The 18,843-nt window shown below is 38.1% G+C and overlaps 1 protein-coding gene across 1 annotated transcript in view; it reads right to left on the bottom strand.

Annotated features, from left to right (window-relative positions):
- Positions 1–18,843, bottom strand: part of LOC136257622 (uncharacterized) — a gene marked incomplete in the record, with an annotated part of 245,226 nt that overhangs the window by 185,474 nt on the left and 40,909 nt on the right. The window contains 1 exon segment of the mRNA XM_066050871.1: positions 9,435–9,947. Coding sequence (XP_065906943.1) covers positions 9,435–9,947 — 513 coding nt within the window.

Raw genomic sequence — 18,843 nt, 5'->3', positions numbered from 1 at the left:
TCATCAACCATACCAGAACTTGACCAAGCTAGCCATCAAACTGAGCAAGCCAGCTGCTCGATGCATATTACAGTTACCCCAACAATGCTCCAGATTCACTACTATGTGAAACTGCTGGTGTTGCTGAGTTTACAGCAAGTATATTTTCGTTTGTCTGCTTTTCAGCACTGTCACCATTAGACCATCAACACACTTCAGCTGTGTTATTGCACCTGTTTGTAACATTTGTCGCTTCATGGCCAGTTGTAATAACGCTTGATGTTTTGTGGCCAGTTGTCATAAAACTTGTCACTTTGTGGCCAGTTGTTATAAAGCTTGTCACTTCGTGGCCAGTTGTAATACAGCTTGTCACGTAATAAAGCTTGTCGCTTCATGGCCAGTTGTAATAAAGCTTGTTGCTTCATGGCCAGTTGTTATAAATCTTGTCGCTTCGTGGCCAGTTGTAATAAAGTTTGTCGCTTCGTGGCCAGCTTGTATTAGCTAGTAAACAAGCCTTGGAACTAAATAACAGTTGCTAAAACAACACTAACCTGGCCACTAAGCCGGCGGCACACACAAACATGCTGTAAAGGACCTTACCTAGCGTGACTCAGTGCTTCTTTTGTTAGTGCTGGTAACGAGCTGCTTTCTAAATAGGTTAGATACCCACTGTTGTTTTTTAGTAGGTTGAAACCCTCGTACTTGGTTTGGCATCTCGGTGAGCATTAATTAGTGACCAAACCGCACCCTCGGGTTGTCAAACCTACTAAAAAACCTCCAGTGGGTATCTAACATATACAAATTGGTAAAATTCGATGCACTAAATGAAAACCCACTAATATTATTGTGACTTGATGGCTAATGCCAGTGAATAAAGAACCCATTTGCCAAATAATTCCTACCAATTAAACAATACAAGTACGCAGAAAAAAATTGGAATTTTCAACTAGAGTAGGGACCATAGCACATTGATAAAAGTACTGAAACAAGCTGGAGTAGTGCACTTATTTTTGATATTCAATCACAGTAAAACAATAAGAAGTGTTATATCCGTACTAGGGATATAAAACTTCTTATTGTGACTGGATTTTGGAAAAACGATCCAAATTGCACATTAGAAGTTTTGAGATAAATGGTTTTAAAGAATTGAAGCCAGAATAAGTCTCCAAGGATAGCAAGCACGCGTGTGAAATTTACACAAAAGATGCATCAATCTGTTACCTTTCAGGCCACTTCCAGTACTTGTAGCTGCTTGTGGAGTTTCCCGCCAAATAAGATAGAAAATCTGAGCAGTTGGACGAGCGAAGTAGTATCACGAGTGCTCACAAAGGGGTGGAGGGTGGGGGTGGCGGGGAGGGAAAGAGATAGACCTCAAAATGGAGGCAGGCCACGATTGGAGTCCAGACACGAGATTACAGGGCTGTGCTGGCTTCTTAGTGGCTGATATGTAGCAAAATCAACAGAGAAAACGTCTGGCCAACATTATAAGGCTGTCCACCAGTAAACCACTGATTCTTGCCAAGCCAGGTCCTTCACAAGGCCTGAAACCGCCATTTGAGTGCTCCACACCACCCAGAAAAGACGTCTGTTAAAACCAGCCTCGAGTAGTTTGAGTAGTACTGAGGGTCAAAACTAGTAGTACCTATCCACTAGTGGTGTTAGTTTGATTTTGCCTGATGTGCGATTTGGATCGGTTTTGTAAAATCTGGTCACATTTAATATCGTGCACTACTCCAGCTTGTTTCAGTACCTTTTATCAATGTGCTATGGTCCCTACTCTAGTTGAAAATTCCAAATTTTTCTGTCTACTTGTTTGTTAACTTTTTTTGCAAATAATTATTATGACTGGTGAACCCATGCATACCGCATCTGAAATGGCACAGTGTGCCTCAGCTATATCAATTATCGTCTGAAAAGTGAAGTATCCATTACGTTTCGTTGTCAGCTATGTTCAACCCATTATGTAGCATTTTGAATAATGCTGCCATGATAATTATAGAAAAATTTATATCATATATCACCAAGGTTTATATCACGATATGAAGATATATCACGATATAGAACTAACTGTAACATTTGCAAGGCAAACATGTACATACTCCTCATTTTAAGCTAAAATTTAAGGTGGATGTATACCACAAGTAAAGGTACTCTTGTTTACCAGGTTTTAAACGCATTTTAGTACTGCTATATAGTTGAGACAAGTGGCTGGCATTTCATACAAACCTCACAATTTACTTTGGGGTTGGCATGTTACCACCACTAAACCATCAACACATAACTTAATTAAATGCCAAATACCATATGTCTGGCCGCCCCCACATCATTATACTATATCAATATAACTCATTGGCTATATCACCACCTTGTTATATCGATATTATCGATATAATGATATATCGTGGCAGTACTAATTTTGAATCAAGAAAAGCACCTTTGCAATCCATGCATACCAAAAGAAATGGTGCCGCCGTGCCCCAGTCATCAATTATATCATATGAAAAGTGAAGTATCCATTACGCTTCCTTGTTGGCTATGTTCAACCTGTTACACAGCAGTACGAATCAAGAACTGTTTGAAAAGTGCCTCTCCAATCAAAATAGCTACTATGACAAATATGGACGATTTCCATTATGAAGGGAAGCCATCACATGCTATCATCAAATCAACACTTTTCGCTGTCAGCAAAAATAAATGGGACACAAAGGAGGACACCGGTAAGTCCATGAAGAATGCATTGTACGTACTGCAATATGCCAAAAGGCACCTGTTGGGCCGAAGTGACATCAAACAGTGAAAAAATCAAGCCCGTAGCCTTAGCCGTTATCGAGTTACACTTGTCTGAAGGCATCAGTCAGTTACTCAGTCAGTCAGTCACTAGAAAATTCTGCTAAATATATATTTTAAAATTCCATAGCAACTTGTTGAAAGCGTTTCGGGTCAATCTGAAAGCTTGTTTGGGCTTAGTTTTACCTAACTCATCATCGTCAGGGGAAATTGGGCTGTTTTTTGGGTGATTTTATTTTGTGGCCATGCCTACTCCTTTGTGGTCCCTACTATACAGTACTATCATACTGTATGATAATTATACTGCAGTACTACACATCTATAATACATGTAGTGTCTAATTTTTTGTATTTACAAGTATCTATGTACATATTAAACCTCCTCTCCTTTTTGTATAAGTTAACATCCTACGTCAGCTTGGCCCACATGCACTACCGTTACGTGGGATGTGCTGGCACTATATACATACTTTGGGGTTAAATCAGGCAGCCAAGGATGCTAGGAGCTAAGTGCACCTGTATCAATATCTGCCTTAGTTAGGAAACTAGCTGCTGTATATCTAAGTCAAATCAAACAGCTTGACTGCACCCAGTTTCCCCCAAAACTTTGCTAGCATGGTAGTGGTAGAGAGAAACCCTAAGTATGGAACAATGAAGTGATAGCCAGTGAGCACTGCACAATTAGCAACAAACAGTGAGTGATGCATGATTAGCAACAAATAATAGGCAACACATGATAAACAATAATTAATGAGCAATGTATGACAAGAAACCAACAACGAGTAATGCATGATGAGCAACAATGAGCAATCCATGGTAAGCAACAAACAATGAGCGATGTATGACAAGCAACAAACAACGAGTGTTTTGATATGTTTACAGTGAATTCAATCTCTGTGACAGGGTTCAGCACAAGAAACTCCAAGTAGCACCTGAAAGTAGCAACTGTGTGATCAACATGCACACGTTTGATGGTATTGAATATTATTGATCATGGGTTCTAATTCATTTAATCCCAACCAAACACAGGCTTCCTTGTCTGTTAACCTTATTTGCAGTGGTAAATTGTGTATAAATGCTGTAATGTGAAGCTTGTATATACAGCTGTAGTTTTGATATGATGTTACATGTAATAGGTTCAACATCAGTAACTTGATCTTAATAATTATTAAAAGTAACCAATGGTGATTGATAAGTCTAGTAGGTCATTGATGCATATGTATCAATAAGTGTGGGAAAAAAAACAACTAGAAACCTTACAAGCTAGTAGGGATCATAGAAGTTAAAGTTGTACTTTGGGTGACTAGCATCCTTCACAGTATATTCATACTAGTTTGCCTTACTTGATTTCTTTGTGGAGTAATTTCCGAAACTTTTTTCCTGCAAATTCTTCATAAATTTTCTTTTCATCATCAGCAGGCACACAGTATATTGGACCACAGTCCCCTATGTGACTATATGGAGTATCATAAATACTCTCTTCTGTTTGTAATGACTTGGCAACGTCATTTGAAGACATATAATAAATCCCTTTGGACTTTTCATAGCTGACGACTTCATCGTAAATAACATCTATGCCTGATAAGGCTATTGTTAACAGTGATTCCACATCTAAGCCCTGCTACATAACAAAATAGTAAGTTGTTACAAACAAACTACACAAAAATGTATATGTATATATTACACATCCGTATTATACATGTGTATTAATATACTTATACATGTTCAAGGAGTCTGTGCTGTCCAACAAATAATTAAGCTGGTTAATTGTGGTAGTTTTCTAGTTGGCTTATCGACTAAGTGTATGTGTGTAAAAATTTTCTGTATATCATACAATATTTCAAAATTCTTATGCCAAGTTTGGAATGAATCTAAAGCAGCTTACTCAAATCATGTTACTTGGAGAACTTGACATGCCATTCATCATGATACTTACTTTGTCACTGACAGCAGTAGGAGTAGCTATTGAATCAACTCCATCTGTAACACAGAACAACATGGTTTAATACATAGCTGTAAGATGGGAATTAGCTTTACATGATGTACTTGTATATACACCACAATATTGAGAGTTGCAGCATTCGCATCAAGGATATCTACTACCCAGTGTTTCAACAGTGTTATGCACCTATCAATGTATTGCCCCACCACCCCCCCCTCGGGCGTAAGTTGGGCTTTACAGGGGGAATTGACACGAAACTGCTGTCCCACTATGGGGCATTTGACGATCATTCAGTAAACACCCAAATATTTTTTTGCTTTGCTATGTCAAATCCCGAGTAAATCCCGCATTGCAACTAGGGCCAACGGTGGGGATTTGACACGATAGGTTTGCCCTACTATGGGGCATTTGACATTCGGCTGTGTCAAATCCCCACTATAGCCCCATATATGCCCGAGGGGGGGGGGGGGGGTAGTGGGGCAATACATTGATAGGTGCATTATATGTAACATCTCGAGCAGGTTAACTCACCATTTTCTGCTAAGAAAAAAGGGGACAATTGAAATGGAAGGCAGAAATAGAAAACATTGAAAGTCAAAAGCAGCCAAAACTTCATGTTACAGTAAAACCTCACTTAGTTGCGACCTTTTCATTAAAGTTACTTCAGTCCATTTTTCTTGTACTTGGTCTTTTTGTAACATAGTTACATATGACTAGCAAACATACTGCAAGAAATTCATAAAATTAATTTTTAGTCTGAATGCATGCCCAACTATCATTTACTGAAACGTGGAGTGATTGTTTTCAGCTATATGTTTAGTCATTACACAGTACGAGAAACACTTAATCACTATGGATGATAAACATGATTTTCATGCATTTGTACCTCACTAACAAATGAAGAGAAATAGCTCATTTTTTCTGTGCAACATTCCTTGGGGTGGGACATCTTCCATTTCTAAATTCGAGGTAAATTGGCCCCGCCATCTTTGAGATAATTACGTATGTTCATTCAAAGTTCATCTTTCTTCATATCTTCCATGTTAATTTTTCTCTTTGTACCACTTACAAACATCGCCATAACTTGTACAAGCTTTATTGGATTCTTTTTAAATTTTGGAGGGTATAAAGAGCATAAGTATAGTACATGTATTTTTCAATTTGTGAATAGATAGATGAAAGTGATGAGAAGTTACGAGCAATTTTCAACTATTGTAAGTGCAATTTTTTTGTCACACCTGCAGGGTAAACTACTGACACAAACAAGTTAAAACTTGAAAACTTTTGGTATGCATACAGACTGACTATCATGGCATGGACCTTTTGTGATTTGAAAGTACTGAGAGTATTATCTAATGGATGTAAAGCAAAAACCAAACATGTGAAACAAGTGTGATCAAAATGTATAATAGAACAGTCACTGAGAAGTAAAAAAAAAACATGCACAAATTATGTCAAAACAATTGTTCAGTAAAACAGTTGCTTGTTCAGTAAAACAGTTGCTGAGAAGTAACTGCAGTCAGTTGTTCAATTTGACCTTTTAAACAGACTTTCTTACCAGAATTTCATAGGTCTATATATATCAACACAAACTCTAGATTGTTCTTTCTAGAACATTCTATGTACATTGTATTTGAAGAATGTGTGCTCTGTTAGAGTACTACAAAGCATATTAATAAATAGTGAAATACAACCAAACATATATGTGACCACATTTTACAAAATCAATCGGCAAAATCAAACTAACACCACCAGTGGATAGCTACACTCATACTATGACCCTTAGTACTATTTAAACTACTTAATTGAGGCTGGTTTTAACAAATGTATTTTCTGGGTGGTGTGGAGAGCTTGAATGGCGATTTTGGCCTTTGTAAAGGGCCTGGCTAGGCAAGAATCAGTGGCTTACTAGTGGATGGCCTGATACTATAATAGGGCAGTCAGTGTCACTGTTATTAACGCTTGAACCCATATCATCCAGAAAACTGGATTGATAAAAAATGAATTGAAAACGCACAATACTTTTGCCAGTTTATATAGGTGGTTACAAACAGGCATATCTCATGAAGCATTCGTACAATTGCTTAGAAAAACAGATTTTATTGATTGGCTAAAAGTAAGCTATCTAACTGTGTATAAACTTTCAACATACAACAAGGAACTCATGCACTACGACGTGCTGAATCATTTTGTGTCCTTTCCTCTTTTTATAGTCATTGTGCTCGTCTGACAATGATTTAATCATGTGATATCTATATATATATATATATATATATATATATATATATCAACTGAATCACCATCACGTGATCATGAGGAGCAACGCGATACCAAGAACAAGTCGATACGATGCAGTACAGCCAAGTTATGGCCATCTGTATATTAGTACTACTGTATATGTGAAGAAGGAAGACGGAGGGATTGTTCTTTTGCTCTTTCAAAGTGAAACAGGAAGCTCTGGGTTGGATGAACGCGACAAAGTAAGGGACCATTTAAACCAAAATTTAACGGTGAGTAAGATGGTGTTTAGATAGCTTTAGTGGTTTCTGTGCTATGGACTTTAGTTTTATAAGGGATGCTATCCAGGTTACAGGATTATGCGTTTTCAGTGCTTGTGTTTTATAAAACAGCTGCAGGTTTAAGGGTTAAAACTACTGGTTAAACTACTTATGTAAACTTCTCAGGTAACTATCACATAAGATGTTTCTACAGTGACAGGTAATTAAACTGTGAAAGAGTGCGGGCATCAACAGCAGGCTACAATACTACTACGTAGATATGATTTGTATGTATGTATGTATGTATGTATGTATGTATGTATGTATGTACACCCTCACTCCCTGGTGTAGACATATAGGACAAATCATGCTTCCCTTCATTTATTTATTTTTATTTATTAATGCTTTACAGCACAAGTGCTGAAGGTCTGTAGAACACCTGGTCCTACAGCCTGCTCAGAGACTTTAGCTACTTAGACTTTAGACTTTAGCTACTTAAGGTGTGTTTCCATTATAAAATTATTTATCAAACGTGCACATACTTTTAGATTTATCATAATCAACAATATCCACTTGTTTCCTTCTTGATCTTCTCACCCAAATAATCACTACCACCAACACTACAATAATGACCATAGCCACTACAACTCCTCCTATTATTCCACCAATAACAGCTCCAGTAGATCCTGATGATGATCCACTAGATCCTAATTGTCAGTAATAGCAGTATGTAAAGTTTGCTATTAATGAACACAGTATTTTATAGCTTTGTATATTTGTATATGTGTAGCACTTACAGTGAAACCTCAGTTATCCATAAACCAATTATCCAAATACCAGTTATCCTAGCTCTTGGTTAACCAAATATTGATATTGTTAGAGTTGTGATTATTCTATTGGTGTACTGTAGTTTAAACAAAAGTGCTAATTGATCAGACACTCAGTCATATACAGTGATTTCATTCAGGGATTATTGCATTATTCTATGGCACTATATGTACTTGTGCAGTTGCTTTCTGTTGTTGAAATATTATATAATGTCTAAATGATGATGAGTATCTGAACTTTCTACCAACAGTGAGTGGAAATACAGGTATGTTGGATATTGTGTCTCAAACATGTTTGGTTTAAGGTGCTGAAAATGTCTGACACTTTTTCTAGTATAGTTTCAGGTATATTTATGTAGTCTACTCTTTACTTCCACGATCCTACACAAATTTAAAATCTCTAACTTTTGTATGATGAAAAAAAAAAGGTAATAAGAAAGGCATATACTTACCATCAAATACTTCGTCACTATATATCAGGTAGTTGATAACCAGTGAAACTACTATGTACATGTCGACCCTTTTCCATATATTATGTGCTATACAGCACAAGTTTTTTTAAAGAATACACAATGCTAAAGACAATACAGCAACTTACTCCTTTCACAGCTCCATCCTCCTCCACTTGACATCCACATTACTGATGATCCATCACTCAACACATCACATAAATATGATGGCTCTCCACTACCAACAAAGCCTTCTTCACACTGCAGATCACAAATTGACTGATATGACCTACTACAAGACTCAGCCAACATGCTGTTATTTGGTAGTGATGATGAGGGACACTCCATGATGGTACAGGGCACTGGTGATCCACTCCAACTACTATCAGACTGACATGTTCTCTGAGGACTACCAGTTAGCTCATAACCAGTGTTACATGTGAAACTACAAGTGTCTTCATAGGAAGTAACTCCATCACCTCCCAGTGAACAATTTATTGTACCATTACTAGGGTCAGTAAGCAAAGGACAGGGAACTATATAACATATGCATATAATTTGGTAAGACCTAAAAAGATGTGTTAACATACCTCTTCTACACACAACATCACTACCATTCCAGCTCCCATTACTTTGACAGGTCCTAGTGTCACTACCAGTTAGCTCATAACCAGTGTTACATGTGAAACTACAAGTGTCTCTCTCATAACCCACTCCTATACTACCAGAACTACATGATGTTATCTCTCCATTGAATGGTGTTGTGAGGTTATCACACAGAATATCTAAACAAGCAAAACATTTAAGAACAGATGGCTGATATTTGAGTAAATTAAAGAGGTGCTTAATTTAGGTACCGTACAAACGCATACAGTATATGAATATCTACATAATTATGTATATATGATATTGAGGTACATAATAGTCAGCAAAATGACAGTCACCATACTTACCAAGTGTGAACTGGATCAATGGTTGTCGTCCAACAGGAGTGAAGCTTGCACTGCTAAGATTAAATGATGAAGCATTAGATCCAACAAATACATAGAACACATATCCAGTTGTGTTTATATCTCTAGTGACATAACCAGAATCAGGTGGATTATAAAATCCTATAACATCTCCAGATCGAAATTGTGTTCTGTTATTGCCAGTAAGTGGAATGATAGCTTCTCGGTAGGTTAACTGAGTATTGAGGTGATCTGATTGTATCTGAACTTGATTAACTAAACTATAGTTGAGTTGTGAAGTTGGTGACTGTCTCCATACTTGTATATAAGGAAAATTAGTCCCATTGTTATCATAACCAGGTATCTCAGTAGGATTATCTATCCTAACCCTGATGTTGGTTATCCTACCGTTACAAGTAAAGTTGAGACGTGGAACAATTACTGTTCTATTAGCAATGATCTGACTATCAGGAGTTTGCTGAACATTATCAACAACATCTATACAAGTCAGTCCAGCTATTGAATGAAAACCATAACAATGAATGACCAATTAAAAAGCAAATATCATACTACTAACACAAAGGAGTAGTTGAACTATCCACGTAATATGCTAGCATTACGTTGGTATAGCACTCCAGCCTATTATGCTTTTATTATGCTCACATATTTGACACAGGCCAAAATCTAGTCAACATGGAAAGTATGGACAATTCCCATTCACAAATGTAGGGAAGCCATGCATCATACTACCGCTTGGGCAGTCAGCAAAAAGAAATGGGACACAAAGGAGGACAAAGGTAGGTCCATGATGCGTGCATTATGTATTGTGGTATGCCAAAAATGCATGTCTTTGTATGAAGTGACGTCATACAGTGAAAAGATCAAGCCTGTAGCTTTAGCCATAATCGAGTTATGCTTTGGCATCAGGCAGTCAGTCAGTAGAAAATTCCATTGAATAAATGTTTTTAAAATTTTTTTGTAACAATCTATTGGAAGAATTTAGGATCGTACTGAAGACACTTATGGGCTTAGTTATATATACTTAACCAATACTGCCAAGGTACCAGGATGGCATTGTGAAGCTGGTTTTTGTGTAATTTTTTTTGCCCAGAAAGACTCAAATTTCTGTGATCGCTAATATACAGTACTACGATACTGTATGATCAATTTCCCATGCCCTAATATTGAAAAGCAATGTGGCTATATACAGCATTTCATCTTCTTTCAACTACATTTCTTCCCATAAAACCCTTCTAGTAGAGCGGGCTAAGCAAAAAAAATCATTTCGTTTTGATAAAAACACCAAACTTGATACAATGTTTGCCTGATTCGTACTATTTCATATTAGGTACGGTGCTAAATTACCAATCATATCATGCTCAAGAATCTGACAAAAATGAAACCAATAGAAAATGTATTGGGGAAGCCATAAAAGCATGCAATAGTAAAATTTTATAAGCTGAAACTTTGCATCTACATATAGACAAGCAAGGGATGGCATAGGCATAGCAGGGGATCTAGACACTTACGTAGCTTGGTAGGGCACAGTGTTTAAAAACAGTTTATTTTACCACATTTTGAAAGATTCTACATGACAATTTGAAAAATATTCATGCTATTTAAGCAAAACTAAGATTTAAAGCACATGTATGGTTTCCTGAACTAGAAATTTGTGTATAACCTAGTTTAAAAGTTTCCAAACATGCCCTAAGGCAATGATTTTGATGTGGCACTGTATCTCAATTGATAATAGTATACCTTACTCAACTTGCACAGAACATGCATCAAAATTTGTTGCTTAGCCGCTCTACTATTCCCTCCATCCCTGACACTATGAAAGTATTGGAGGACCATAGGTTCATTAACTGTAATCTGTGATATCATCCTGTTGTTGTTATTAATCATGTAGCACAGTACTGCAATGATGCCTTGTAACACTGATAATGAGAATTATAAAGGTTTGGTTTCCCAACCAAAGAAATTCAATCAAGGATCAGCCTTACCATTCTTTCAAGATAACTTGGTGGTATTGTTAATCAACCTCAGACATATGCTCAGAGCAACTCTGCTGACTCGAAATTCTTTCAACAAGTTTCTATATTTTAAATTTAATTAATTTACCAGGATATGTTTGTAATTATCTAGTCAACACTTTTAATCATGCTAAATCTGGGACAACAATCTGTTTTTCACATACAAGAAATACATATGGAAAATTTTATTTATTGATTTTATTTATTTATTTAGCTTTACAGCATGCGTGCAAGTAAAAATCAAAATTGCATGCTGAAGGTATGTCAGCAACGGGTGCTGACATTCAAGGTGAAAAATAAATAAATAAATAAAGCAAACAATTTTAGTTACCGTTAATTACAGAATTATAGTTACAGTTCATTGAAGTTAGCGGAGATAGGCACACTGGAGTAACGATGACATGATGTGAAAAGTGCAGGCTCGATCAGAATTGAAATTATTGGAAAAATGAGTCCATAGGTGTTGGATTAATTGGCGTTTGATAGTGTTAGTTGGTAATGAAGTGTTAATAGCTGGGAGATAGTTGTAAAGTCGTACGATTCTATTGAAATAAAAGTGATGCTGTACCACTGATGTTGTTCTAGGATGGGTTAGCTTGTGACGTGTCCCTGATCTAGTAGAGTTACTGGTAAAGGTAATATGGTCTCTGATTTCAAAGTTGTCTGATGGCGATTTCAATGATTTTATTAAGAACATAAGCTCATTTATTTCATAGATGTACATTAGTGGAAGGAGGTTTAGTTGTTCCAGTCTGGATTTATATGTTCCAGTCTGGATTTATAGGTAGAGGTGTAGTCATTTAAAATATACTTAGTTGCTCTTCGCTGTATGCATTCTAGTGATGTTATGTCTTTTATTAATTGCGGTCTCCATTTGTGAGCAGTAGATTAGTTGGGATCTTACTAATGAGATGTACAAGTTTTTCTTGGCTTCCATACAATTGGTTTTAAAAGTTCTCCTGATAAGACCTAAAGTTTTATAAACTTTTGCAGAAATAGATGAATAGTGGGCCGTCCAGTTGAAGTCACATGTGAATATTAGCCCAAGATCTTTGTGGTGTGATAAATGAGGGATGGGATGTCCATTAATGCTATAAATTGAATGGTCTAATAAGTCTTTGGCCCAGAAGCGAAGATGAACGAATTTGGAATAATTAAAAAATAGTTCTGATGTAGTACTCCAGATGAAGGTATTGTTGATATCTGTTTGTAATTTCTCAGTGTTGTCAGAAGATCTAATCTTACATAAACACTTGGTGTCATCTGCAAAGATAAAGGGAATGGCGAATTGAATATGTTCAGGTAAATCGTTGATGAAAATGACAGACAGTAAGGGTCCAAGGACACTTCCTTGGGGAACTCCTGATAAAACATTACATAGATCTGAAAACGAGTCCCCAACCTTGATGCATTGGTATTGTTGCTTCAGATATGCTTGGAACCACTTCCAAACTGTTCCAGTTATTCCAACAGCCCATAGTTTTTGTAAAAGATGATCGTGAGAAACAGTATTGAATGCTTTTTGAAAATCCATATACACGACATCAGCTTCACATTTAGGCTCTAAAAAACTTTTTTAGCAAATAACAACAGTTGTTGTAATGTAGATCTTTTGGGAAGAAAACCAAGTTGACAGTTAGTGGAGAGTTTCCGTACATGATCAATAATATTGTTGTACACTACTCTTTCCATTACCTTGGAGAGAATACACAACAGTGAAATGGGTCTATAGTTGGAAACAGAAGTCTTATCTCCAGATTTATATATAGGGATCACACAGTAGGTGTGCCAGTCCTGGGGTATGGTGCTGCATGATAAACAATAAACTTGTACGAAAAGGATGGCAAATCACTTGAAGTAATGGTATGGCACAATACTTAAACATTTTTGGACTGAAGCTGTCAATACCACATGCTTTACCGACATCCAGGGTTATGAACAGTTCAAGGACATCTGAAATGAATGTCTTGTAAAATGGGAGATCTGGGCTGATAAATCTGTTTCATTTGTTGGCACGTCATCAGATGTGGAGAATATAAAATAAAAGTAGTTGTTGAACAATTGAGCTTTATCTGAGTCTGAGGATGCACAGTCATCATTGTAAGTCATGTTGGCTGCATGGAACGTTTTCTTGACCCTTGATGCTAAAAATATACTGAAAGATTTTGTTACTGTTCATGTGGGCATAACTAAGTGCAAGATTGGTCTCATAATCAGCCTTGGCTTCTGTTATCATCTGTTGTAGCTTGTTTTGTAAACTATATAGTTGCTTTAAGTCTTTTCCTGGTAGTAGGGTATCTTGTAAGTTGTCTTTTGGAGGTATGGAGACGCTTAATTTCATGACGAATAGCTGGGTTAAACCAATGCATCTGGGTTGATTAGATTCTTTAACAGGTATTTTTGGTACAAACAGATTAAACGCACTGTTAATTGCTGTCTTAAGGAATAGCCAAATAAATTCGGTGTTGCTGGAGTTTAGTGCTAAGACAAAGTCGTATTGGGTGAAGAACTCATTCATGTCATCCCAGGAAGTGTTGTTATAATCAAATTTTTGTTTGTAAACCCTTGTACGTCTGTTGGAGGAATGATCAATAAGGAGAGTTATCATGTAGTGATCTGATGAAAGACCAGATGGTAAAGCTGAGTATGTATAAGCATGATAGAGACTGTTAATATTGGATAAGACTATGTCTAAAGTGTTCCCAGCAGAATGTGTGAAGCCACTGATGTGTTATACTAAATTATGATTGAATGCAAATACTGCTAGGTCATCAGCCAAAGAGGAAGAACCACTGTAGATATCCCAGTCAATATCGAGTAAGTTGAAATCTCCAAGTAGTATTAAATTCTTGGTGCTGTCTAATGAAGTAAGATAGGATATCATTAAAGAATTGTGTTGGTCCGAGGAGTTTGGCGAACGATACAAGAGACAAATAATAAAACTAGAGTCAACCTCAACAGATATTATTTCAAGTTCATTTGGAGAGGGGAGCTGAGTCAGGTTAAATGAGTCTTTAAGAGCAAGCAACACACCACCTCCTCTGCCGTCACGATCTCTTCTTATAACAGTGTATCTGGATGGGAATATTTCATTCGTGTAAATGTGATCAGTGAGCCATGTTTCTGTTATTGCAATAATGTCCAAATTATTAGAATGAACAAATGACTGAAAAGCATTGATTTGTTTTTTAAACCAGGCGCACGCCCACAGCCGGCTGTGGGCGTACGCCTGGTTTACTGAAATTGTTTTCGTAAAGTACCTATCTATCTATCTATGTTTGTCCATACGCACCCACGTGAGCAAAATCGTTTAATAACGGTAAAAGCAACTTTTACAAAAGAAGTAAAAGTGAAATGAAGTCTGTATTAAACTTCTGCACAGGTGAACTTTGCTCTGAGATGGTTTCTTTTCGGCGGACTGAAATACGAGTGTGGTGACTTTCCTCAGACTACCTTCCCCTTGAGTTTTTCAGGCATTTAGCAACTGAAAAACAATGGTGCAGGCCTCGTACACTACCAGGAATAGCCTATCGCTTCGAGTTGAAAGGGGGCGTATCCCTTATGTACGCGAACAAAAATGAATAGCAGCTTTGAGGCTTTGTAGAGAGAATTTGTGGGAAAAAACACGTTAGTCACACTATAAAACAGTTTAGAAGATAGTTTTGTGCGTAATATGTTGGTAAAAGTGGTTTGTTTAACAAACGCTTCCTTAGCAGTACATAGCAACATAATTAAACGAATTACGAATATTTCATGAATTACGAAATATGAGAATTAGCTAATATTATTGCACAACCCAAAACTACCCTATTGTAAAGTAGTAATACATATGTAACGATATGTGAGCTAATCTGTCAGCAAGCGAGCGAGCTACAACACTAAACAAGAAGCTTTATGACTCTCCTCTCACATTCCACACGTGAGCTACATTACAGCACACATAATTACATCATTCCTATTACATAACACTACATAAACTATTAATCAAGTGTCTACAGTGTTACATCTCCCCCTCCTTAGCTAGGAGCCGTCCTCGGATTGCGGGGCCTTAGTCGATTTGTCCACACAGTCTCTAGTTGAGTATGAGCATCTTGTTCCTCATTAGCCAGTTCATTGCTACACACTTCACTAGAGCTGACTCTGGCATCCTCAGGTTTTTTAGTGTCTCCCTCATCAATAGCTGGACTAGTGTCCCCCTCAGCAATAGTTGGGACTTACTACTGTCTCTTCCTTGTCTATGATCATATCTGGGCAATGTCGTACCCTGTTCAATGCCACTCAAATAGTCGGATCCTTTGGGTTGTCTATAGATCTGAGTTCCACCCCATTGGGTTGGGTGGTAATAACACGGTATGGACCTTTATATGGTCTAGTCAGCTTATATGCAGGTCCAGTACGGATAGCTGGCATGTAACAAAGACTCTGTCTCCAGAGTTAATGGTAGCTCCTCTAGTTTTTTTATCATGTTTTCTTTTCTGCTTGCTCTGGGCCTTATGAACATTCTCTTGGGCCAATTTCCATGCTGCAGACAAGTTCTGCATCATCACAGTTTTGTAGTCATCAGTGCATACTGGGTAGGGACCCGCCGATTATGCTGGCATAATTATGAGCATAATAGGTGCCTGAAAGCATTGAGCATAATGCTAGCATAATAGGTAGAATATTTTGTAACAGTATGAATTCTTGCTTATAAAAATAGCTATCACAGAAAGATCGATATACTCTAATAGAACAGTCAGTAACTCTAATAGAACAGTCAGTAACTCTAATAGAACAATCACATAACTGACTGTTCTATTAGAGTATATCGATCTTTTCTGTGATATGCATTTTGACAAGTAGGTTTGTGTTTCAGCCACTTATTATTTATCCATAAACTGGAAATTATTAGCAGTGCATGGGAACTGAGGCATAAATAATTGGGCATAATTTGAGCATAATAGGTAAGTTTTGAGCATAAATTTAAGCATAATAGCTAAATGTTTGAGCAGTGCAGCATAGCATAATAGGTAAAATTATGAGCATAATCGGCGGGTCCCTAATACTGGGTTCCGCGCCACTGGAGGACACAAGGTGGCCTCAACTGGTAACTGTGGGTCTCTGCCATACAATAAAAAGAAGGGAGATACTAATGTTGACTGTTGAATGGTAGTGCGGTAAGCAAAGAGTATGAAAGGGAGACGTGAATCCCAGTCTTGGCCTCCTTGCTTCACTTTCTTAGCTAACATATCCAAGAGTGTTCTATTGAACCTTTCAACGAGCCCATCTGTCTGTGGGTGATAAGCAGTGGTGTTCACTTTCTTGATCCCCATTAGCAAGCAAATTTCACCTAACAGTTTTGATAGGAACGAAGGACCTCGGTCAGACAACAGCTCTCTGGGAACACCATGGCGACTAATGATTTCTTCCATGAGTAGCTTCGCAATGGTAGGAGCTGTTTGGTCAGGAGAGGGAAATACTTCTGGCCATTTAGTAAGATAATCCATGAACACAATGGCATAGCGATTACCATTACTTGACTTCGGTAATTGGAGAACATCAACACCAACCCTGTCAAAAGGGCCACCGACTGGTATTGGAGTAAGCAATGGCTTAAATGGCTTCCCTACACTACGTGAAGCACATACAAGACATGCACGACACCAGCTAACAATGTCTCGCTGCATACCTGGCCACCAGTAATGGCGGTTTAGTTGGGAGTATATCTTCACTTCTCTTAAGTGCCCTCCAAATTCTCCAGCATGTGCTTCATTAAATGTGACTGAATTTGACAAAACCCGGCTTCGACGCACAAAACTTCGTTAGGAGATATGGCGATTTTAAGTAATCATTGTGTAATAACTTCCCAGTGCCTACAGCTGTGCAAGCAAAATTTGCACCAAGTATGCATCTATTTACTAGCTATCACTGAGTGGGTGTATACATTTCTGATACCCAAAATTAGCTCTGTTTTGGGCAGCTTTTCTCGAGTGGGTAATAATATCACAGGTGATAGTAATAGGGTGGGAGGGTGGGGGTGGATGGTGGTCTTAATATACGGGTATAAAATGGAGTAAGAAGACGATTGGAATCCAGAGGCCAAGTTTGGGCTCCCCATGGCCCTCAAATCACTCCAAATTGACCGAGAACACTATTGGTGAGCTCTCTGTGAAGTCCCAGCTCACTACACACCATTATCACAAAGCCATGGCCATTCAATGGCGCCAATCTCCCACTCGTGGCTTTGACAGGGTCGGAAGAAAGCTGCCACAGAAACCAGACTTGCCAGTCCTGAAGGAAGTACAGTGTGGAATGTGATAGTGTATTAGGCCAGCAATCCATTTCTGGTAAAAACGTGAGTTTGATTTTGTGTGTGTGGAAGCCTTGTTATGTGAAATCCGGTCACAAATAGTCTTTCACGGTCACTCGCTGGTACCACAATCTTCAGACTCTTATCAGCTTCCACTCTGTACAGCACCCCATCCAGTATCTCATACTGTGATCTCCCTAACACCAGCTCTCTGGCTCTGGTTTCATCTTCTGGCAAAACACCGTTGTCCAGATAAAAGTTGACTTCTCTGAGGTAGGGGTCCATCCTCTGCCTGTTCGCTAAAGTTCCTTCTCTATCCTGTTCCCCCTCGTGATAGTCTGAAACTCCCACCACTGCCACTACTGCTGATGCAGGCTCATCCAAAACATCATTACTTAGCAGAGATATTGGATATCGTGACAACGCATCAGCCTTCTGGTTACCTTTTCCAGGACGATATTCAATCGTTAAGTCTAGTTCCTGTAAAGCCATACCCCATCGAGCAAGCTTACCAGAAGGGTGAGGTGTGTGCAACAATGATTTCAGTGCCTCATGATCTGTATATACTGTACAGTAATGACCATACAGGTAATGTCTAAAATGCTTAACAGCCCACAAAACCCCCAGGCCTTCCAATTCGGAGATACCATAGTTCCTCACATGGGATTGCAGGGTACGGCTGGCATAGGCAATTGGTCTGATCGTCTTATCATTTTGACGCTGGGATAAGACAGCTCCCAGTCCTTCTCCTGATGCATCAGTTTCCAACAGAAAACTATCTTCAAAGCAGGGATAGGCCAACACTGGGGCATTCGTGAGGGCCTGTTTCAACCGGGTAAAGGCCTCTTCACATCTTCCACACCACTGATATTGTACATCCTTGTGGGTCAACTTGTACATAGGCTGAGCTATGATAGAGTAGTTAGGTATAAATCGACGGTAGTACGAAGTTAACCCCAGGAATGACCTCAATGACTTCAAGTCTGTCGACCTTGGGAAATTCTCAACAGCATAAATCTTCTTAGGGTCAGCTGCTATACCACTACTAGACACAACATACCCAAGGTACTCTACCTTCTTGTGTACTAAC

This window comes from Dysidea avara, chromosome 6 (genome assembly GCF_963678975.1).
Source record: "Dysidea avara chromosome 6, odDysAvar1.4, whole genome shotgun sequence".
In the NCBI taxonomy this organism is placed as follows: domain Eukaryota; kingdom Metazoa; phylum Porifera; class Demospongiae; order Dictyoceratida; family Dysideidae; genus Dysidea; species Dysidea avara.
This window is presented reverse-complemented; position numbering and strand designations above follow the sequence as displayed.